The sequence below is a fragment of the Oxyura jamaicensis genome, chromosome 28 (assembly GCF_011077185.1).
Source record: "Oxyura jamaicensis isolate SHBP4307 breed ruddy duck chromosome 28, BPBGC_Ojam_1.0, whole genome shotgun sequence".
Classification (NCBI taxonomy): Eukaryota; Metazoa; Chordata; class Aves; order Anseriformes; family Anatidae; genus Oxyura; species Oxyura jamaicensis.
In genome coordinates, this window is record NC_048920.1 from 3,688,800 (window position 1) to 3,713,055 (window position 24,256).

At 44.7% G+C, this 24,256-nt stretch overlaps 2 protein-coding genes across 2 annotated transcripts; one reads left to right on the forward strand and one right to left on the reverse strand.

Moving 5' to 3' along the window:
• The first annotated feature begins 746 nt into the window (after positions 1 to 746).
• Positions 747 to 3,159, forward strand: RPL36 (ribosomal protein L36). Its single transcript, XM_035348339.1, has 4 exons — positions 747 to 824; positions 908 to 1,002; positions 2,407 to 2,541; positions 3,029 to 3,159. Exons 2-4 carry the CDS (start codon positions 910 to 912, stop codon positions 3,116 to 3,118), a joined length of 318 nt encoding a protein of 105 aa, XP_035204230.1. The 5' UTR covers positions 747 to 824; positions 908 to 909; the 3' UTR covers positions 3,119 to 3,159.
• Positions 3,160 to 5,613: 2,454 nt separating this feature from the next.
• On the reverse strand, positions 5,614 to 24,250 carry LONP1 (lon peptidase 1, mitochondrial). Its single transcript, XM_035348313.1, has 18 exons — positions 23,961 to 24,250; positions 22,265 to 22,353; positions 21,737 to 21,856; positions 20,089 to 20,317; positions 19,499 to 19,560; positions 18,768 to 18,897; positions 18,290 to 18,373; positions 16,901 to 17,121; positions 15,729 to 15,867; positions 14,053 to 14,231; positions 12,955 to 13,042; positions 10,969 to 11,091; positions 10,154 to 10,270; positions 9,709 to 9,849; positions 9,461 to 9,626; positions 8,116 to 8,324; positions 6,672 to 6,836; positions 5,614 to 5,998 (listed from the first exon to the last, which is right to left on the reverse strand). Exons 1-18 carry the CDS (start codon positions 24,063 to 24,065, stop codon positions 5,834 to 5,836), a joined length of 2,532 nt encoding a protein of 843 aa, XP_035204204.1. The 5' UTR covers positions 24,066 to 24,250; the 3' UTR covers positions 5,614 to 5,833.
• Between the last annotated feature and the right edge of the window lie 6 nt (positions 24,251 to 24,256).

Here is a 24,256-nt window from a genome sequence, read left to right on the forward strand (position 1 = left end):
TATAATTTGCTTAAAAGTGAAATATTTTCAATTTTATATTTTCAATTCAATATATTCAGTTAAAAAACAGTATTTGCCTTTGAAAGTAGAAAACTGCTCATTGGGTTGAACAATGTGTTGCTCCTCCTTTCTCAGAGGTAAGGATTTGTTTAGGCAGGCAAATCTAAGCTCTTTTCATTTCAGAACAAAATCTGTTTAAGCTGTTTCATTTGATTTGTCTATCAAACTTAAATATATATTCGTAAAACTATCAGTGGGAAATCAAATGGCCTGCTCCAGTAGCTTGGTTTGCCCTTCAGAATTTAGCGGAAACCTGCTCTGAGTTCTTTTACTGCTACAGGGTCTGAAAAGTCTGGAAGTGCGCACAAACCCTCACATCCTGTTGAACTTTAATGCTGCCTGCTAGCAAGGCCTGGTGCCAAGGAGCTTTGGGCTTGCACGTGGTGGAGTCGGAGCTGAGGAAGCAGCAAGAGAAAAAGGCAAAACCCTTCCCCAGGAGCTCCTGGAAGAGCAGCTGCTCTTCCCCGGAGCCTCAAGCACTGCAGCATTTCAAACATGAGCTAGACAGAAACTAAAGGAGCTCTGGCACAGAGAAAGGCGCAGATGCTATTCCCGATTAAAGACCATTTGCGCCCAGGGCAGGCGCTCTCCGGTGCCCGCGTTCAGTCCCCTCCTCGGGCCGTTTGCCGGTCCGCCGCCTCTATGGTCCTGGCGGGGGATAGAGCGGCCGCCGGGCGGTGTGAAGGGCGGGCTGCCGGAAGTGCCGCCCCAGAGCCCCGCGCGCGTTCTTTCCTTCCGGTGCGGCGCCATCGGGGGAGCTGCAGGTGAGGGCCGGGCCGGGATCCGCGTCCATCCGCATCCATCCGCGGCGGGCCGGGGCTCAGCGCTGACCGCTCTCTCCCCGCAGACATGGCGATCCGCTACCCGATGGCCGTGGGCCTTAACAAAGGCTACAAAGTGACGAAGAACGTGTCCAAGCCGCGCCAGTGCCGCCGCCGCGGGGTGAGTACGGGGCGGGGGCGGGGGGAGCGCGCACGGCCCCTGAGGTACCGGGGGTGGGGGCGGGGGCCGCTGGCAGCGGAGCTCGGAATTGGACGCGCGGCCCCGGTGCCAGGCGCGGAGCCGCAGCGGCCCCGGTCACCGGAGGGTCTGGGAAAGGGGGCCCCGGGGTAGGGGGGGGGGGTCGGGAGAGATCCTCACGGGGAGGGGGCTTCGGGTCCGGCAGGTTCCGAGGATGGGGAGGGGGGTGTGGGGTGAGAGGTGGTACGGGAGAGGTAGCGGGGGAGCAGTGTGCAGTGGAAGAATAAAGTAGGTGGACAGCAAGGTGGAAGAATACGGTAGGGGCATGTAAGCACAGATTAAGTTGAATTGGTAGCGAAATAGAAAATGGGCTGGCTGGCTTCTGAAGGCCTTTCTAGGCTGCTTGTTTTGGTAACAGCAGCAGGTCATCGGTCTCCACGTCACTGACAGCTAATGACAGATACCGTGATCTGTGAAACAATGTTCAGTGTGTGTGACACAAATTCAGTTTGCATCTTTTATCACACTTTGGTTAAGTGGAGTGTTCAGAGGTGGCGTTTGAGGCGCGTAGCACTGCACACCTTGGATTCCTTACGGCCCCATCTTTTCTAAAAATGCTGGTGCATGGAGATATGCGCAAGAAAAGGTGTTACGGCTAAAGTGAACAGAGACAAACGCATCTCTGAGAGCACCATGCTGCTTACAACCTACAAGGGGGCTTCTGAGATGTGCTAATAGTACAGTGGGTTTGGGGCCTTAGCCTAGGGTTTGACGCAGCCCTTTGCAGTTCAAGGAAGACAAGTCCCACCCAACCATGCTACTACGTACTTTGTTTTGAATTCCTTATTTGCATTTTGGTACCTTCATAGTAGTGCAGAAGCAGTTTGCCTGCATTCTTTGCACAGTTGCTTGTGTGGTGTTGGATTTGTTTCTGTATGTGAAACGTTGCTGAAGACTACACCCAAACTCCTCAGTTTGCTGATGAAATTATTTTCCTGAAAGCTCGGATGAGTGATTCTGATCAGTGTCCCAGGCTGAGTGAGTGCAGGTGACTGATGTGCAGCTGGAGGCTGCTTGGTGTAGATCACTCAGGTCTTCCAGCAGGGTGTGTCCCTGCTCTCTTGGAGGTGTTTTGGGATAGCAAAGCCTGCTTCCTATCCAGCTGTGCCAGAAGTGCAGGCAAGCAGCCAGGGTAGTTCAGAACCTTTCAGGATATGTTAAAGGGCTGCAGTGATCCTGGCACTTGACAAGTGGCTTTTGCATGCTGCTGAATCGAGCTTCAAAACAGAAGTTATTTTATAGTGACTGCTTTGATGGAAATACTGATGCTGGCTGTGTTAGTCCTTGTGTTCACTGTGACTTGTATTTTTTTTCCCCTTCCTGCAGCGCCTGACCAAACACACCAAGTTTGTGCGAGACATGATCAGGGAGGTCTGTGGCTTTGCACCCTATGAGAGACGTGCTATGGAACTGCTGAAAGTTTCCAAAGATAAACGCGCTCTGAAGTTCATAAAGAAACGGGTAGGTCAATCTGATGCCATAATGAGAACATCAAACTTTTTTTGTTTAACTTTGTTTTCTGCCCTTTCCTAGGGAAACTTTGCTTTTTATTTATTTCTTCAGCTGTTAGGGCAGTTAACAGTCAAGGGACAGTGGGAGAGATGGAGCTGGACTTGATACTTTGCTGACAAGGCCCCGAGTTACAGCAATCCAGACTTTCTTTGCTGTTCTTTTATTACTTGCAAATGTGGTGCTGGGAACAGGAGAGCAGTACTGATGGAGGCTGGGTACCATTAACCAGGTGACTTGAGAGTTTGTTGAAAGCAGCTCCGATAGTTGAGAGCATCATCTGCCTTGCCCCCCAAAAATCTAGAGTAGAAACACTACTGAGATGTGACATTAAGTAGTTCCTGGCTCGTCAGTTGAGGTTGATGGGGTTGAAGTCTGACAAGGTTTTCTCTGTTCTTTGCTGGGATGAATGCTGACTGTACTGCTCTCTTCTCTGCAGGTTGGCACTCACATTCGGGCCAAGCGAAAGCGGGAGGAACTCAGTAACGTCCTGGCAGCCATGAGGAAAGCTGCTGCAAAGAAGGATTGAGTTGTACAGTCTGTAACTCAATAAAGTCCTTTCTCCCAAAAGCGGTGTAGCAGCTGTTAATGGCCTGTCTGCTCCGGTCTGTAGGGACTGGGGTAGGTCCTGGGGATGCAGAATGCCTAAGATAGAGGAAGCTGGAAAAACTGCTTTATTTCTGCTGTAGATGGTGATGCCATTATTCCCTTATTCTTCCACCCCCTCTTGCAACATGCATCTTCTACCTTCCTTAATGCGGATGAACTCCTTTTAAAATCCCTTTCGTGCCTGTTGCATTAGCAGGGCAGTTCATCATCATTCTCAAAACAGGCACTAGGGGAAAGGAAAATGCAGGAAAAACATCCAGAGCACAGAAAAAGCCCTGCAGGGACTGCAGGCAACTTTGCCACTGTTTTCTGTATGTGCAGAGCCACAGCTTCTGCTCCTCCAGACCAAAAATGGTTCACAGCCTTCTCACGCTGTCTACTGAGAAAAGGCCTGTCATTTCAAAGAGCCTTTAATTACATAAAGAGACAGTGCAAAAAGCTAAATCCTGTTTGCAGACAGCCTGCACAGGGCTTCTGAGGCTGAGTGCCCCATCCTGCCCCGCAGCCTGCCACAATGAGCACCTGACTGTAACCAATCCATTCTTCCTTTCTGTGAACTCGTACCTTTTTTCCGTTCTTCTGGTGCGTCTACCTTTTGGCTCCCTGTGGTTGCAGAAGTCTCCAGTACAGCATCAAGGAGGAGTTGCATCCCACAGAATTCCTGTCCTAGATTAGATGGCAGCTGGACAGAGGATGTCAACAGGTAAGGGTGCTGTGATGTTCTCCCTGGAACTCCTTGAGTCAAGGCAGGTTCCTGAACGTGTGTAACCATCCTACGCCATTTCAACATGCTTCAGGCAGCTGGGACCAGCCTCAGCGCAGGTTAGGGAGCGTGTAGTGATCTGTCCCACCTGCTGTAAGTAAAGAGTTGCTTCCCTTACACCTTTGAGCATCCCACCTTTTAGGTATGTGGGCCTGGCTGTTCCACTGAACTGCAAGTAAATCAATAGAAGGAAAACGGGGAGAGGAAATGACTGCCAAGAGGTGGTGAGGTCTGCCTGTCCTGACAATCCTGCTCCTCAGTGATCACGGCAGAAAGAGACTAATTCATGCCCTGCCCTTTGGGGGATGTAGACAGAAGTTGCTGCAGAATCCAGTACCTGTTTTCTAGTGAAGCACAGCACCCCAGATCTGGAGTTAGTGCAAGAAATACATACAAAAAATGTAAAGACGGTGATAATAGAGAGCTATGTTTTACCACTTCAGGTGGTTGTCAGAGCCTATGACCCAGCAGGCTTGGATCTGTCTTTCATTTGTATCCTGCAGGCTGGCCAGGGAATTCAACTGTTCTGGGACATCCTTAGCTCAAACCTTCCGTGTCCAGGCTTGCGCTGTCGCAAGCTTGGAGTTGTCCCTGAAGCCGTCCTGTTGCTATATTCCGGGGGAGAAATATTTCTGGTCCCACTGAACTGGACTTCCTTGGGATACAGATGGGCTCTGCAACAGCCCAGTCTGTGAAGGCTGCAGTGGCAGGGAGATCCCTTCTCAGCCTCTCCTACCAATATGCAGGTACAGAGGCAGAGGTCAACGGGCAAGAATTGCTACTGAACATACTAACACCTTTGCACTCCTCCCCCTTGATACTTCAATATGTTCCTTGTGCAGTTGCTACTGGGCTTGCATTTCTCCCTTTGCAGCCTCTACTCACGCACTAATTTCAGCACGTTTTCAAATCATTAAAGAACTAGAGTCAGTTGCCTGAAGTTCAGCAGGATAATTCCTTATTCTCCACTGAGAGACAGGACAGCTGCTGTTCTTCCAGCAGAAGGAAATACAGTTCAAATGCTTCATGGAGCTTCTCTTCAGCTCTTTAATGAATCCTATTTAAGTTCAGTTTTTCTGGTGTCTGCTGTAAGATGAAGTACTCAAATTCTCTAGACCAAGCCTGTGTTTATTGATGTACAACTAGTCTTGATGTACAATTAGTCTTGATGTACAACTAGTCACACTAACACATTTAATTCATTTTTTTTTCTTTTCCTCAGTGAACATAATACAACTGCTATAGTGACAAAGACAGCCTAGAGTGGGGTGCAGTACTGACTACTGACACTGAGCAGTTTTCTCTTTTGTCCCACTTCGCCCTCTTTCAGCTTGGAACTGTTACTGATGGTACATGATTTATTCTGTAAGAGAACTATTTTCCTCTGCAGCTGAATTTGCCAGATCTGCTGCAGTGTCCAAGGAGAATTTCAGTTTTCCTTCTAGCTTAGTGTGGGCTTTTAAGCCAAGACAGGGAGAAGTTTCTGTGAGCTACTCAACCACCAGTACATGAGGACCACTTTATGTGTTCTAGTTAAATATTTCCTTAAGCAGATACTTGGATTTACAGTGAAATAACTGAAAACATTAGTCTCTTCCATACTTAAAGAAAAACAAGCTCCACTGCTGCTGGCTGATACGATGCACATTCTCTAGGTAAAATTTCACAGCTTTATTTTTATTGGAAATACTTAAGTTGAATCATAATTCAATATGAAAGAGTGAGAAATACTTTATTCTACCAAAGCTCTAATTCATTTCAGCAGCTGCGCAGCAGCAATAGCTCCATGTCCCGCTTCAGGACTGCCCCATTTCTGAGCTGAGGCAGAGCATTAAGGTACAAACCACCTTGCAGTCATCAGGTTGTTGAACATCATCCTCCAGCCGAATCCAGTTTTGAAAACGCTATATCAAATACCTCATTGTAGTGCTCAACAAAATGCACTTCTAGTCCTTCTGTAATGAATCCAGCAAGGTCGTAATAATCCTTTTTATTCTCTGATGGCAAAATGATACAGGTAACACCTGCTCTCTTTGCCTATGGGGAAAAAGAAAATTATGCAGTCTGGGTGTTTAGTCCTAGAAATCCAACAGTCTACTAAAACCAGATTATTTCCCATTTCAGAAAGCAAGAACAAGCCCAGTTATTAAGGAACACGATCTGGCTTTACTCTTCTTCAGAGAGCAGCAAGGACATTACTTACAGAAGCTGTCACTAGGACAGATCATGTTTCAAGATCTCAAGCCCCCAAAACACTTCCCAGTAGTTGCATGGACAGATGAAGTGGGAGGTATTTTAGTAGGACTATGAGAGCACACCTGGGGAGCGTTATACTAATTCATAACGGTCTACTGAGTTTTAGAAGCCTGCTTCCACTTGTCTGAAGATAAACCTTAAATTCAAACGAAGAGTAGTTTATCAGACCAACCCACCACATCACAACCCATAGCACCATTCTACTGAGCCTTTCAATACAGACAGATGCATCAGAAACAGCATGTTAAGTGAAACCCACTCATCAGCTGGCAGGTTTTCACCCACTCTGGGTGATCTTGCACTTATCTCTGGGGGCCATTCACACTCCTGCAAGCACAGCTACTCATCAGACATGCGGACATCCCTATTATGTTATTCCTTCTGTAATTAATATCATAAACCAAAATACTCCTTAGACAAATCCATGATGCATGGAGACAGAGAGAGCTCTTACCGCAATAGTCTTCTCCTTGATTCCACCAACAGGAAGAATTTTTCCAGTCAGTGACACCTCTCCGGTCATGGCCACGTTCTGCCTCACTGGACAATTCATGGCCAGCGATAGCAAAGCTGTTACTATAGTACACCCTGCACTTGGTCCGTCCTTTGGTGTTGCTCCCTGTTTAAAAAACAAAACAAAACACAATAAGCATAAAACCCCTTGTCTTTACCTCATTCAAAGAGTAGCAAAACCAGACAATACCTGTGCTATTGCTGTTTTAACAATGGCACCAATTTCAGGAGGTGAAAATCCACTACACAAAGCTTTTTGTGAAGTTGTCACTGACGGAATTCTTGAATTGGCCCATCTAATAGGAACTATCACTCCTTATCATTCCTCATCTTATTCATGTGGAATAAACCAATTGAGTTTAAAATTTGGTTTCTGGACTGATGCTACCATGATACTCATCAGGCTCAGGACCTGAGCAACTTGCAGTTAGCATCCTGAGCAAAAATGAGCATGAATGCATTAAAGCTTTTTGTTGAACTAAGCCAGCCATGGATGCAAGTAACAGAGGTCAGTATCACAAGGGAAGAGAGCATCAAGACTCACAAAATAATGGAGAACAATACTAAAAATCATTCAAGGCAGAAAATACTGTTCTGTTTAGAAACCTGCCCAAAACAGGTCTAAGCTAGTGACAGCCTGGATTTATCTGAGATCAAACAGATCTTTGAGGTGAAAGCCAAGAAAACAAGTGTTTGAGGGAGCAGAGGAAGAGGAAGCACCTGCTTCTTTCTAATCCTCCAGGAAACCAATACTCAGGTAACAAGCAAGTTTCTATTGCAGAGAAAGCTGCAATAAGGAGATCGTGAGCTATGTGAAATCATGCTTTAGCAGAAGCAAATCTTGGGTACAGTGGTAGGACAAACAAAGCACCTGCCCAAAGCCTGTTAACTTATTATATGAGCACTCCTAAGGAGTGTGCGCATTTATTCTCTATTCCAAACACTGGAGAAATGCAATCACTGACTAGGAACCACAGCACAGAGAAGCATTTTCAGAAAGGTGAAAATGACCAGAAGCCTTTATGAATGACTGGTAACACGAAGACAAAAACTTTAGCTTAGCTTTTACCGGATTACTTATCTCTGTGCCATGGTTCCACCGCCTGCACAACAGGGCCAACAGCTACAACGGAAGCCTGAGATTGCTTGCAGTATTATCAGATCCCCTGTATTCTTGCCACGTTTGCCACAGAAACGAAAGGACACATGGCTCATAAGAATGTTTTCACAGGATCCTGAGGAAAGTGTCTTCTTTTCTAGGTTTTACTGCTAAAAGACTGCATTCTGCACAATACATGGACAAATTAAGTGTTTTCCAACTTCATGTCAGAGGTAGCAAGTAAGCCTAGCTGCTTTGCACCTCTCTGAATTCTGTATCAGATTACCTCTGGCACATGCAAGTGGATATGGGAGGACATGAGGAAGTCATTGCTGGGTTCCTTCTGCATCAGAAATGCTCTCGCAAATGTGTAAGCTATTTTGGCACTCTCTTTCATTACATCTCCCAGTTGTCCTGTTACTTCAAGGGACCCATCCTTGTTCTCCTTGTCTTTGGGTCGCTTCAGGGATGTTTCAACGAACAGAGTAGAACCTCCTAAGGAAAAAAAAAAAAAAAAAAAGAAAGAAAAATGACATTCTGAGAAAAGTTAGAGGAAAATTCAAGCAGAAGGCTTTGGTGATGGAGAAGCGATGTCAGATTTGAGTCTGTGGCCCTCTGATCAGAGGATAGCTCTTGGGTAAAGAGCAATTGAAACCTGCTCTCCAGATCCCTTCAGAAAGCTTAGCTAGAATTCTCAGCAGACCTGCATTGACAGTCTCCATTTATTGCTTTAGACTTTATACTCCACCAACCCATATTTAGTGGAAACAAGCAGTTCTTGTAAAGGTTTCAGGCACTTTTTGGCTACAGAGTAAGACAAGCTCTTACCATAACACGCTTCTGGCCAGTTCTGGTTTCCATTGTCAGACATCTCTTCACCTTCTCCACTATACTGATTATCTCCCTCCTAACTACTTCCAGGATTTCAATTCTATCAAAAGTCAATTAGAATACCCAGGAGGCATATCTAGATGCCTTATCCTTTAATATGTATTATATTTCCTCTCAGTGGTATTCATAAGCCTCCAAGTTACTATGGGGAGTAATCCAATGACCTATGTAACCAGCCACTTCCACCCACCCCAACGGAGTGCTAGAATACCTGCATCTGCCCTTGACATCGAAAGCCAAGTCAGTGGTGAGACATCATTGAAGAGATACAGCATGCCTCAGCTGTGCCGTAAGCACCTCCTGCTTTTAAGGAAGTAAGACAAGGTTTTGTCCTTGCTTTTAGCAAGTATTATGCATTCCTAACGGATGCAGTTCATACAGGATATGGAGCATGAAGAGAAAACATTCTGGCCTGAAGTCAAAATTAGCCTGGGCTTATAAAAAAGAGTCCTTTCTTTAGGGAAGAAGGGGTCAGAATCTAAAAAGCAACAGAAGTTAACATTACCAATGCCAGTAGAACTTCTGTGGACTTGGTAGGGAGAATTCAGTTGGACTTCCTCACTCAATTTTTGAAAATTGTATGGAAATGTAGACACACAGTTCAGTTTTCCAGCTGGTACTTACCTCTCAGAACCTGCAGCCTCACCTCAGTTCAGGATAAGAGGAATCCTTTCTCCTGGAAATGCACATTTACCCAAAAGCCACTGTTTAACTGCACATTGTCTACCTGCACAACTTACCCATAGCTGTCCAGGCCAGACCCATCACCACTCCTGGAGGAGTGGTTTCATACATTCGATCCACAGTGAAGATGGGCTTTCCTACAAAGTCCTGCAGGTTTTCAGGTGTTACTTGGACCGTCTCTGCTTCTCCACTCACAATTTTATAGGCTGATTTTCTCAGTACCTGAGTGAGACAAGAATGTTCTGTAGGAAAAGCTGAGAATGCTGAAGCAAAGGGATAACGGTTACACGTAATTTTCCTTTACCTTTTCTACTTGTTTCTGCAGATTCCTCACCCCACTCTCTCTGCAGTACTGCTTGATGAGAACAGTCAAGACATCTGATGTGATTTTGGCTTTGTTTTCATCCAAGCCACACAGAACTCGTGCTTGAGGGACCAAGTACCTCTGAAAGAGATCATCCAGCACATTCTTTTGTTAGTATTTGTGGGGGAAAAAAAAAAAGGCCTGGTAGTTCCAATTTACTTAACTTCAGTCTGCCATTAGCTGAATGACATTTTCAGGAGTCCACAGGCTGTTATAGAATGCTGGAATTATTTTAAGTGGGTATTCAAATCAGGGGTACACTGTCCACACCACCATGTGCCTAATACTTGTTGATATAGTTGGATGTAAATATGCAAGCCTGAAGCTGCCAAAAACATTTTATTAGATGTAATTCACAGTGCATCGCTGAAGAAGTTTCTCTTACCTCTGCAATTGCAAGTTTCTCTTCTGCTACATATCCTGACACATTGATCACTTCCATTCTATCCCTCAGTGGCTCTGGAATGGTTTCTGTTACATTGGCAGTACAAATAAAAAGTACCTGAAAGCATAACAAGATCCTTTTAGGCATTTTCATTAAGCTGCTACTTTATTCCAAGCAGTACATCCTCACTGTGTTTCTGTCTGAAGAGCTGGAGCAAGATCTGAAGGGATGGAATGAGATCGTGCTCTCTATGGAGCCTGTTTTTTTATTACAGATAGTGCTTTGGATTCTAGAACTATGTAATAGGACGTTCCCTACTGAAGCGTTACTGGACCTGGTGCTCACCAATGCAGACAAACTCATTGAAGAGGTTAAGATCAGTGCCAGTCTGGGGTGCAGTGTCCACGCCCCGGTGGAGATTGTGATCTCGAGGAATACCGGCCTGGCAAAGAGCAAAGTCAGGACCCTGAACTTCCAAAGAGTGAAATTCCAGCTATTTAAAGACCTAGTGGAAGAGATCCCCCGGAACATTGTTGTTAGGAACAAAGGAGCTGAACAGAGCTGGCAACTCTTTAAGGATGTTTTTCAGAGCACAAGAACTCTCCAACCCCCTGGGTAAGAAAGTGGGCAGGGAGGGCAGAAAACCTTGGATGGCTGAGCAAGGACCTGCTGGCCAGCCTGAGGCATGAGAAAGAAACGCACAGGCAGTGGAAGCAGGGACATGTGGCCTGGAAGCAAGGAGACAAAGAGGTGATCCAAGACAGCCAGAACCTAACCTTTGATAAGTCCACACCTTAAGAACCTAAGAACCTTACCTTCGATAAGTCCACAGGAACATCAAGGTAATGATCCAAGAAGTTAGAGTTCTGTTCTGGGTCCAGCAGCTCTAGGAGTGCTGAGGATGGATCCCCCTGATATCCTCTTCCTATTTTATCCACCTGTGGGAGACAAAATTTACATGCTACAAGCCGTTTCTCACCACAATAGATTGTCATACAAAGATTCATTAAGGACTCCATCTCAAAATCTTCATGTGTTTGTTCATAAACAGCCACTACCAAGCTTTCTGTAGATTTACCCAAGTCACTACAGTCTTACAAGCATGAGCGTGTGGCACGCTGACAAGACAAGGGACTAACAGCGGTGTGGAGAAGCACCACAAAGTCTCAGAAGAGTGCATATAATTGAAAACAAATGAGTTAGCATGGATCGGTGGGCTAGTATTTGCCAAACCAAGCTATATTCACAGAACAAATACTTATTCCATGGTGGGAGGACCACAGGGCGCTAGCTTAAGCCATTCCCCTAATATTTAATCTAAGACGCCTTACTTACTCTGCTCAAAGTGCAAAGTGTGTACTGTGGTGGTTTTACCCTGCTACGCAGCTGAACTCCACCACAACCACTCTCTCCTCCTCCTCAAAGGAAAAAAGGAGAAAATACAATGCAAAACGCTCAAGGGTTGAGCGTTGAAGACAGGGAGATCACTCAACAATTATATCATGGGCAAAATAGACTCAGCACAGGGAGATTAATATAATGTATGGCCTATCACTAGCAGACTAGAACACTGAGAAACTAAAAGCAAACTAAAACCACGTTCCTCAGCATCCATCCTCTTCTATGTCATCACCCAAGCAGCGCAAAAGAACAGGGAATGGGGGCTGCAGTCAGTCCCTAATGGTTTGTCTCCGCTGCTCCTTCAAGGTCCCTCTCTGCCCCTGCTCCATGTGGGTCCCTCCCATGGGATGCCGCCCTTCCCGAACTGATCCTGTGTGGACTGCCCACAAACAGCAGCTCTTCAAGAACTGCTCCAGCACGGGTCCCCCACAGGTGGCAGCTCCCCCCAGGCCCCCTGCTCCTGCATGGACTCCTCTCCATGGGCTGCAGCACTGGCCTGGGGCCTGCTCCTGTGGGGGCTCTCCATGGGCCACAGCCTCCTCCAGGCCACCTCCACAGGCTGCAGCATGGAGATCTGGTCCATGTGGGACCCATGGGCTCCTTGGCTCTGGCCAGCAGCAGGTCCCTTTTGGAGCCAGCTGGAGCTGGCTCTCATCTGACATGGGGCAACTGGTGAGCTCTGCTCACGGGGCCACCCCTGCAGCCCCAATTCCCAAACCAATACATACTCACGTAATACACATACACACAGCCACTCCAAACAGCTCCACTAGAGGACTTGGCTGCTTCCACAGAACCACAGACTGGCTGAGGTTGGAGAAGACCTCTGGAGGGCATCTTGTCCAACCTCCCTGCTCAAGCAAGGCCACCTATGGACCTGGATGCCCAGGACCAGCTTTTGAGTATCTCCAAGGTTGCTGTCTCTTTCAGTGTTGTCCGTGTCCTCAGAAGGAGGACAGCTCTCAACAAGGTTCCTCTCAAATCAGACCTGAAGTTGACTGTAAGCATCTTACTCCTTATAGTATTGCTTTAGACTTGCCAAAAGTGACTTTTTCTAATAATCATATGTTTATGTGCACAATGTTGTATCAACAACTAGGTAGGGAACATGAGAGCTACTGAATTCTTTGAATACTCAGCCAGCACCACTACGATCCTCATGATCCAAATAACTGCAATTTAAAGAGAAGAGCACAACTGAAATATAAAAGTTGAAGGACGTTTAAAAAGTTTAGAGGAAGAGAAAATAAAGGTCTAAGGTATCACTGTTACCTAAAGAACCTGAGAGCCCAGCATAGTTTAAAACCAAAAAGAATCTAGTTACTGCTGCACCTTTCCTGTTGGTGTCAGTACCTGACACATGTTTTTAAGAGCAAAAACTAGATGGGCAGATACGTCACCTCATCGATCAGTATAAGTGGATTCTCTGTCTTGGTCTTCTTCAGACACTGGATGATTTTTCCTGGCATCGCTCCGACGTATGTCCTCCTGTTTTACCAGAGACCATGTTTAGGGAAGAACAATGCAGTACAGCACACAGCATAGCATGCAGATGGTGGAACAGGTATATCCTGCTGGAAAACAAGTCTATTTCTTTAACACCTATCAAAAGCATTCTCCATCACCATACTAAGCACCCAGACCCATTTAATCTGTTTCTACTAGAGATCAGACTTGGATTTTGTCAGAATACTTCTAGTCTGCAGTTTTTATCTTTAGTTTTAATCTCTAAAATCAGTGAGAAGCAAATAGGTAAGGCTAAGAAGTGAGAGGGTCGAAGAGCAACTTCGTGTTTAGTTAAAGAAATGTTAGAAAAGGGAATATTTTGTTCCCTCACTTGGTAGGCAGAGAAAAAGGAGGATCAGTGTAAATCAAAAGGTACACCGAAGGTATTTATTGCTAACAGCAAAACACAATCCTGCTAGTGGAACAGGCAGAAGCAGAGCAAGAAGATAACAACAGAATGAACGCCAGGAGGCACAGAGCAGAGAATTTTCTGAAAAGCATCTAAAATATTTCTCTCTACTTCTGTATCACACAGGGCAGAACCACACAGGTTCAATCCATACTGCAGAACAGCTTCTCTTCTTACTGCTTTGAAAAAAAACGCTAGTTTTGTTTTAAGGTATACACGGGGGAAAAATAACCCCCTGGCAGGGGCTGCTTTACTGATTTTTGTGTTCACTTCTCACTCACTCCTCCATGAATATTCTCGTTTCCAAATTTTTCTCATGCAACACCTCTCTCCTGATCATTCAGACACCAAGTCTCAGTTTCACTTGAAAACAAGGGAATCGCCTCGTTCAAACTGTCCCCATCCTCTAGCGCTGGCATTTATAGACAAACAAGAACTGACATTTGGCATCTAAGTCGAATGCTTTTGGGAAGCTCTCACAACTTTTCAAAGATCTAACACGTTGTCCAACTTCAGTCACACTCCTATTTTGACAACATGCATAAAAATTGCTGGACTAAGAAATTGCTCAAAGTGCACTGACCTGTGTCCTTTTATTTCTGCCACATCGGTCATTCCTCCAACACTGAAGCGGAAGTACTCTCTGTTTAGGGCTCTGGCAATGGAGCGGGCAATGCTGGTTTTGCCAACCCCAGGGGGGCCATAAAAACACAGGATTTTCCCTTGGGTGGATCCTCGCAGCTGGCTGACTGCGATAAACTCCTGCACAACAGATGAAGCACCAATAGTGAAGAGGGCAACTGCAGTACATTTGTTATTGGGTCAAGCAACACTTCAAAACGAGCATCGTACACAAAACTGGTCCCCAGAGGAGCTGGAGAGGGAAAGGGGAGAAGGTAAGTAAGGTCACTGGTGCAACTGGTGCACTGCATGGAATCAACCGCATAAGTAATCAAATCCACAGACCTGCATGATGCAACTCAATCTATTTCTGTATAAAGATTGGGCAGAGACAGCATAAATAGCGCTAGTGCTGATGAGCAGCATGGCTGGCTGATACTCAAAAGGGATTGCCTGCTTGCTGATGTGCAACAATGGGCTTACTGTAAATCATTTAAAATAATGAATTAGATAGTGGGATTAATTCGTAAGTCTTGGGTGCTACTAGAGAAAGAATCCCACTTTCATGGTTAGAGAGAAGACATTTCACAACCTTTACCTTTTTCTACAGACTGGAACAAAGCAATTGAATAAAGATCCAGGATGGCTAAGAATTCATGGCTTGTTATACAGATCAACATCTCACTGGTAGCTTAGGAGGTGCCTCTACAGCTTCTGTTTCTGTGCAGAGTGATTACTGAGGTGGCCTAACTGTAATCAGCTCTGTCCACAAGGTAACATAGAGCTGTGCTACATACAGCACGTGGAACAACAAGAGAAACTGTCTTAATGCACCCTTGGAAGGAAATGGCATCTAGGTCAAGTTGAAGGCTAGCTATACTCGGTAGCTTCACTGAATCTGGCAAGGTCTCGCTGCAATCTGTAACACAAAGTCAGTATTTGCACCTGCCTCCTCTCTACAGGGCATTTTCACACACTCCTCCCAGAATCCTGCCAACACTGGGGTTGTGTTTCACTGCTTGAAATCACTGGCTGCCTAAAAGCAGGATCCTATTCCTGTCCTCTGGACAGGCAGGCAGCTCCCACTGCAGGTTTTTGTAACCTGTTGCAAGTATCTAGTCTTATCTACAACAGCTTCCCTAACAATGGTACTTGCAGGTGGGACACCTTCAGGCAAAAGTGAGGGAAGTTGTAGAACAAGGCAACACTACAAACCCTTCAGCTTGCAACACAGCTCCAGGGACAGGTAAAGGTCATGAGGCGAACACGCATCTTAGCGAACATCTCCCCCTGCCTTAACTGGAGAGATTTAAGCACTGGTTCAATATACTTTAGAAGGGCAGAAGCTTTGCCTGTCACAACGAACCATTTTGACGATGGTTGATTAAATTCCAAAGATTTCTCCCCTTGGATATTTATTCATTTCCTCAGCATTAAGTAACAAAACAGGTATACTGTCATTTAAATCAGAACATGACCTTCATTGTCACTGGCAATTAAACACATTAACTTATCACCAGAACTTTCCTTGTGGTTCATGAACTAATGCAAATTCAATGGAGAGCCACAAGCTGAAACACAAACTGCCCAGTGTCAGGCAGAGGGTGAAGCTTTGCTCTCTGCCCATTCCTGCCTTACCAGGATTCGCTTCTTGACATCATCCATCCCATAATGATCCTCCTCCAGAACTGCTCGGGCTCTGCTCAGCTCCAGGTTCTCCTCACTGCACTTGCCCCACGGGATGGATGTCAGCCAGTCCAAGTAGTTCCGTGTAACACTGACAAAACACACAAGTGAGAACAATTTAACAACAACCAGCTCACACTCTCCACTGCCTTTCAAAATAACCTCACCCTAAAAAAATGGGGTATAAAAAGTACTCATGACTAGGAGACTATGACAATATCATCGTGATCTGAGCTAACCCTCCGTTGATGTCTTCATTCCCTTGCCCCTTCCCTAGAAAATCAAACCTTTTGCCTCAGGAAAGCAAAATCTATGGAAAAGAACCATGCTCTGGGCAGTAATTGTTTTCTGTTGAACTCCCATTTTGGCTTACTCTCTTTTGCGTGCATTATGTAGGATACAAAGGCTGTCGGCTTGCCAGGACTATCCCACATGAGCATTTATAGCTAGAATCACATGGTTGCAGTAAACAGTGCATAAAAATCCAGTTTGTAGTGAAGCACGGCTTGAAAACAAGACCTGTTTGTTACCCAGTGGGTGCACAGCAATGCTGGAATTAAACTTAAAGGTAGTACTGGCTTTGTGGTTATTTATTTTTACACCTGATCCCACAGTCTGGTATCACCAACTAACGCAAGCGTACACTGCTCCCTTTTATCAGACATCTGAAAACACGCTGCGACTTTGCCAAAAGTTCTGGTCTAACGTTCTAGCAATAAAACAGACCTTTAATTTTAACTACAGATAATTAGCAATGAAGAATCAAAACCAGACCCACCTAACTTGGACAAAAGGAAACTGCTAAAGAATACCGACACTTTTCCACTGCGTTATGCGGTATACTCCCCTCACCACTCTTCACAAGTGGAAGATTTCAAGTATGTCAGAGCAGGATCTTTCTGCCTGTGACAAGTTTCTATTTTTCCTATGAAAATCCTCAGCAATGTTTTTTTTTTTTTTTTTTTTTTTTTTTTTTTTTTTAAATTGTTCTCAGGGAGAACAATTACAACAAAAAGCTAAAAGAAACATTTAAGGTAAGAGCTTCACAGAACCAGATAGATTTCTCTTGTTTCTCTCATTCCACTAACTAATCCTGGTAGCAGAGGACACAACCATGCACTCACTTGAATTCTGAGGAGTGATTATCCAGCAAGCCCAACTTGTTCAACTCTTCGTCAATCACATCCATAACATGCTTTGGCACTACCAGATCTTTTAGTCGCTCACGGAATTTTTCTTCTATAGCATCCTTGTCCTCTTTTTCCAGACCTAGCTCTTTTTTAATGATCTTCAGCTGCTCCTGGAGAAGATACTTGCGATGCGTCTGCTTGATCTTCTCCTCAACCTAAACACAGCAACAAGTATCATTACTGTTCTGTTCCTGGTACCGCCAAGAAACATCAAATGCTTCCAAACATTTCTGAGTTACGACCTTCTCAGCAGCTGAAAATACAACAGAAATCTTCATTTGAAGCATGTTCTAAGATAACAGGTGACTCTAATTGTACCATTTCAAACACTCTGACAGCAGTATCTGCACATGCTGTTTTTATGCATATATGTACTATAAGCAGGACCATATCTTTTGCAAACCGTTTTGGAAATGACCTGCAAAAAATGTCCCTCCTTAAGAGCTTTAAGGTATGTTACCTTCACACACCCCTCTGACCTACCTTAACTTCTCATTCTTCTATGCCCACTATCCAAGCGTATTTAGGAGCTGTGAAGTTTATGTCACAAAAGGAAAAGCTGTAGTTCATCCTTCTTGTCAGTCAAGCCTAATTTTCTTAAGTGGAGGACATTTCAGTTTTTTAAACAATAATCAGGATCTCAAAGTCCTTTTCACAAAGTTCTTTTCTATGCAGATGCCTGGCCTGTTGCATGGGGCTATTCCAACTCACGTGGGACTATGAATTTCTCTTTGCTGAACTTGAGGAGGTTCTTACTGACTCTCTGAGAGACAGCACTACCAACTAGCTGCAGTTTAGACTTCGTGCTGTTGATCATAATCCTTTCTGTCCAGCAATCTAGCCAACTTTTTCACCCACCTTGTACTTCATCTTTCTAGTCCATATCACCCAATTTGACCATAAGAATACTAACGATGACCACAACAAAGGCCTTGCTAACATCAATGTATACAATACATATTGTTCTCCCTTTCTCCTCTAGGCCTTCTTATCTGAGAGGGTAATCATTTTGGTCAGGCACAGTTTGCTCTTTGAAAATCCCTTCTGGCTCCTCCATATCGTCTCCTTCTCCTTCATTTGCCTGCACAGGCTTCCAGGAGAAAGCAGATTTAACATCAGATTCTGTATTACTTTTACAAATGCGCAAGTAAAATCAACTTTCTAATGGAAAAAGGGGTATCAAATATGAACTCTAAAATAATCTCATTCCTTTAAAATGTGTGCCATGGTTTTGCTTTAAAATTCATCACTGGCAGTGCTAAGCACCACAGCGGTGGACATGATATAAATACATGGAAGATCCACGCTACTTGAAAGACTTACCTCCCTTCCAAGACGTTGCTGGAGTTTGCTCAACTCATATTCCTTCTTAAGAAGGGAAAGGGCTTTGTAAAGCCTTTTAGGAATCTGGAAATGATAGATACAAAATGAGTTTTCAGGCATTGTAGTCTTGTCAGCTCCCTGTACAAAAGGCTGTCATCCAGAATACAAAGCTCCAACAGGTTGCCTGCTTTTCCTAATTCTCCAGCACCCACAGATGTAGGAAGATCAACCATTCAGCAATCCAGCAACACACAACCAATACATTTGCCACCAAACATGCAGAGCATCCTTTCCCTGAAGGCAAGTTATTAATTACTCACTATATCCTTCAGCAAGAATCTTGTCACTGATATTAACTGATATCATCAAACGTAGTATTGAAGTCTCCTCTGTAGTGAGGCTGGTAGAGAAACCATGACATATGGCATAACCACTTTTGGTTCAACTAGTACAGCTTTAGTTAAAAGTTTCATCTTACACTGGTTTCTTCCAAGATATCTTGAAGTTCGTGTGACTCTGCTCCTGTTAGTGCTGCACCCATGTCACTCAGGTAGATAGGGTTATCTACCACGCGTTGTCCAGCCTGCATCATCTGAAGCACGGACTCTCTAGAAAAATGGTAATAAAAACCAAAATGCTCACTAAATACGTACATTCATAAGGGAGTAACTTTATGGAGTTATTTACTTGTTATAATGGTAAAGAAATTAAATGCTGTTCAGTTTCATAGCAAAGTAACTTTAAAAAAACTTTTTAAACTTAAAAAAAAATTACTAAGCCAGTGGTCAGTACCAAACTCATACATCACTTGATGAAAGGAATGATCAATGATAAATACAATCAACTATATGAAATGTTATCTCAATAGTCACATAATTTTCTGCGTCCCACTATGCCAAGCCTCTTACTATACTCATATTACATGCATCAAGACTGTGACTGTTATTGCAGTGAGCTTCACTTAGATCCAAACCACCTGCTGCAAGTCCAATTGTCCTATTTCATGCCCAAGCTTCACCCAAGGTTTCAGACATTCCTCTCTTTTATTAACAGTGGATGCTAAAGCTTAAATCCCTAAACAAACTCCTAGGTGGCAATTCAGCGTCTCCTCTTTGTTACAGTGAAAGAACAAATGCAACAGAAAATCTCAGGGTACTCCAGCCTGAGAATACGCTGTTCCCAAGGCAGGGAAGCGTGCGAAATACGTACCTGTACAAAGGGTTCAGGGCAATGATGTCCCGGATTGTTTTGACAATTTCTGCAGTAAGAGCCTATGAACACAAGAAAGATTTAATCAAGAAAAAGACTGGAAAAGGACAAGGCCTCAGCATAAACACGATATTCCCCAACCTCTCCACTGTGGGAGCTCAAAAACACAGCCCCTATCCATCCGCCTCCAACGCTGTGCTGAAGTGGTATTTCATGTTGGGGCAGTTACTTCTGGGAGGCAAGGGCTGCAGGCTGGCTTCCTGCATGCACAAAACTTGTTCTGGGACAGAGATACGGTCAGGTTGACCACTCAAGTCACCTTGGAGCAAAGGTCTGATTGGATAAAAGACATTACACAGACTTAAGCACAACTTAATGTTCTCAGTCAGAAATGTTTTGAAGTGACTGATTCTAAGGAATTGAGGTGTTGCAATGAAAAACCATTATTTTCATAAAGTCCCCTCAGGCAGTGACTGTGAGAAGAAGGAAATGGTTTCCAAAGCCTGAAATTAGAGCTTCACTTTAGAAGTCTTCCTTTAAGCAAGAAATACGGATGCAATTCTACAGGCTTGCATGATTAGATCACTTACTTTAACCTCTTCTGTGATCTGAAAATCTTCATGAACCACATTCTCTACTTCTACCATGAGAACTTCTTGTGAGGAAGCAGCTACAGGATCTAGTACCACTTCCACAGCTTGGTCCTTTGCTCCTGACTCCTCTTCAGCCTCTTTCTTAGACCGTTTCTGTTTCCTTCTAGCCTTCTGTTTGTTTTCAGGCTCCTCAGGCTCAACCTCTAGCTGCCTGTTTATACGAATCCTGAAAGCCAAAAGAAACCAGATACAAGCAATTCTTCCCTGCTGTACGTAACTTCAGCTCTTCAGCATGAAAATGAAAGTTGTATTTTGAATAAGCTAAAAGTCCAAAATGTGACAAAGGTGACTAACAGACTATGTATTTTGATAAGATTTAGGTTTGGGTTCATTCTGTCAAAATAAGGCTTGATTTAGTAAAACAGTAAAGTGACAGATATGGATGGGACTTAAGTAATTTTACAGTGAGTAAGTATTCTCTATTCACAGTAAGTATTCAAAAACAAAGTTAATTGACTTGCCTATTTCTGTTTCTGCTCTCCAGATTTTGACAGGTTAGCTTTCTCAAACAAAATCATAAATAGCTGGAAGTAATAGGAGGCTTTTCTGAAGGAAGACGGATACCTAAGCTGCTCCCACTGTGTCAAATTGTTACATACTTAATATTGAGTTGTGACATTAAGTGGAGAGTTAAAGGAATGGGCTGTTAAAATACACTTCAGCAAACAAAGACACCTCCTACTATTTCTTCTGCATCTAATATGAACCCTGAAAGGTTCTTTCAGTACTTGCATATAGTTTCAGAATAGCTTTTACTCCTCAAATCTTCCTAAATGTGTCCCTGCTAACTTAATGTGTGATGTAAGACATTTAAAAGGGACCATGTTATCAGGTCAAAACCCCTTTGCGCTCCTCCTGAAATGCTCATATTCAAGTTCAGTTCCTCTAAAGCTCATCTGTCTTTGCTTGCCTTTCTTCCAACAACACTAGTCCAAAAATTACGCTACTGTGCTTACCTTGCGTGTATTCTTAGACCACTACAAATGAATTCCACTATTTCTAAAGATCATCATTTGTTTCAGACTGTAGCTTTCCCATTTCCTTCCTCAAGTTCTCATTATAAACACATTCATAGGAGTGCTGCTGCCACATTCCAGAAGGTGTATGGGGAGAGCTAAGGGAGGGATTTAGAGATGAGAGCACCCACACTTGTAGGACACCACATTTCATGATTTCGGCTGCTGATGTAACTATTTCCTTTTCTATATTTTTCCCCCAAAATGCAGCACACTCCTCAGATCTGATATCCAGTCTGGTTCCTCCTGTGGACGTGACTGAACAGTGCTCTCCATCTCAATCAAATGAAGACCAATTCCCCACATCCTGAATGCTTGTTTGCATCACATTAGGGTTTATGGAAGAATGACAGGCACGAGGCTCTTCTTTTTGGGGGCTAACCTGCTGCATTGTAACAGTACACAGAATATTGCATCTGGAATACTGTCAGAATACATCGTGGTAACAAAATAAAAGCTTGTTGTACAAGAGCTGCATACGGAACTGCAGGGACATGGTGAAAATGATAACGGGATGTATCTTTAGAAAAAAAAATCTGACAAGATGTGGTGGAAGTACAAGTAATTACCTTCGGTGCCCCATGACTATCATACGCAACTTGTCTCCGAGGTCTTGCATTTCGTGAATCTGTACAAAAGTTCCCATCTGGTAGATTTCATTCAGATCCTCCACTACATCAGATTCATTACTATTGAGAAACAAATAAGAGTAGATATTTACAATCTTGAGAAAGCAGATAAAATTTTAAAAAAGAGAAAACAAGCACTGTTTGCAGAACTTCAAATCAGATTCAGGAGCAAAGACTGTTTGCATTATTCCCACTGTCACCACCATGTCCCTTTCCAAATCACTCACCTATCTGGGTGGTTCATCCCCCTCACAAACAACAACAGCCTTACCTACAGCAAGACTCAAGCCCCTGGCAGTGTTGGTGGTGGTAATGGAAACTGACATAGTAAGAGAACGGTCCAAGCATATACATACAATTTCTGAAATATTATCCAAGGCGGGGGATCTCAGATGACAGCCGTTTGTGTAAATGTAGGCTAGTCGTGGAATTATTTTATTGTTAAAAAGATCAAGAGAAACAACTTACTTGTCATCCTTTTTAAGGAATACACCAGCATAAGGCTGAGCAAGACGAACTTTCCTCCTCAGCAGCTCCACCAGCTTCTTATTTTTTACCTAGGACAATAAGTGGGAAGTCAGATGGAGACCTTGCATGAACTCTGAACCCTCAGTGTGTAAGAGCAGGCATGGTGAAATCCTTTGACTGAATTATCAAATTTAATCTTTGTTCTTTCTAGTCTTGTCTTCATTAAGGGACAGTAATATGGAAGTGGAAGAATATCAGAGAAACAGGAAAACTGAATATTTAAGACAAGTTGCTGGGTACATAAGACTAGCCTGAAGGCAGGGGAAGAAATCAGGCCCAAACCCTACAAATCTTCTGAGCAAGAAGCTTCTCAGTCACTTGAGCACCACTTTGTAAGCATTTCTATTGCTATCACTTCAATACTTGTGTGTCCCAGCTCTCCACTCCTACTAGGCAGCTAGCCCAACCTTCCCCATCAACCCATCCAGTCTCATTTAAATCCTTGTATCCAAAGCCTGCCCTGTTCCTTATCTCCAACAGCCCCACCAGCCTACCCAGGGGCCGTTCCATATTCACAATAGGACCTCAATTTGGCAATAAAATAATAAATGGTAGCTCAACGAATTCACAGGATAAAAGACAGCATTTAACAACTGTCTGAACATAAGACCTGACCTGCGCACTGAAATTAATCACTTATATATAGAAGTGTCATATGATTACATGCCTGAAGATCACAATAATACAGAAGCTTCTACATCCCCCAACCCAGCTACAAAGCCACTAGAATTGCATATATCAGATTTAGACATGCCAAAAAAAAATCCAGTAGAAGTTACATTAGGATAAATAGCGCTACACGAATAGGGAATTGTTGGTCCAGTATTTGTTATGTTTACTCCAGGATTGTTTTTGAAAAATACTATTGGGTAGTACAAATACGAGTGTTTGTTCCAAAATGATTACCTTTCAGGAAGAGAAAATATTTCTGCCTTGTGAGCTCACATCACATGTCAAAGATCAAACTTATATTTATTAAAATTAACTACGGGAGTGCAGAGAGGAGGGCTCACGCTCTGAAATCTTGCAATTACCATCCTGCCCCAGCACCCTCTCCCACTTCAGCACCGTTGCTCTACAGTGAACTCAAGCCTTCCCCTTGCACCTCACCGATTATTGCCTTCACAAACACATTCCTCTTGGTGCTACGACACAAGCCCACAAAGCTAAACCGAGGACGCTTTTCCTTAACCTTCAGCAAAGGAGCAAGGAGAGGACAGCGACCTCTGGAAGAGTTCCCGCGTGATTCCCCCCCAAAAGCAGCATAACGGGCTCTGATGCAATACTTGTGAAACCGTACGTCCGCTGCTAGCCCAAAAAAGCAATGCTCCAGTACGATCAGACCACTAAAAACAAACACGAAGAAGCAGAAGGCCGTCAAGCGTGCCACACCGCGCTGCCCTCCCGAGTAATTAACCGGGCTCTGTAAATAATAAGGACTAAGGCTTCCACCAGAAAGGCACCGCCGGTACCACAAGCATGGAGGGAAGCTCCTGAGCCCGGTGCCTGTGCTCCAGGGGAGCCGCAGGAGCCGCCCCAGGACCCGGCGGGAGCTGCCTGATGGAGCCGGGGCCCGGCCAAGGCCCCGAGCAGCAGCCCCGGGTCCCTTCCCCGGGGCCGCGGCGGCTCCGCTCACCTCGATGATCTTGATGAAGCGAGGGAAGACCGGGTTGCGCGTCACGGCGATGAGGGGCACGTTGGGGAAATGCTCCGGGACCATCAGCGGCGTCAGCGCTGTCATCACCGGCGCGGCCCCACCGGGGTCCGCCCCGCCACCGCCGCCGTCCTCGGCTCCTCCGCCACCGCCCTCCAGCGCGTCGCCCCCCGCCAGGCCACCGGGGCTCCACTGCTGCCACCGCGGGGCAGTGCCGAAGGCGGCGCGGGCCGGCGGCGCGGGGCTCGGCTGGGCCGCGGGGCCCGGGGAAGCGGAGG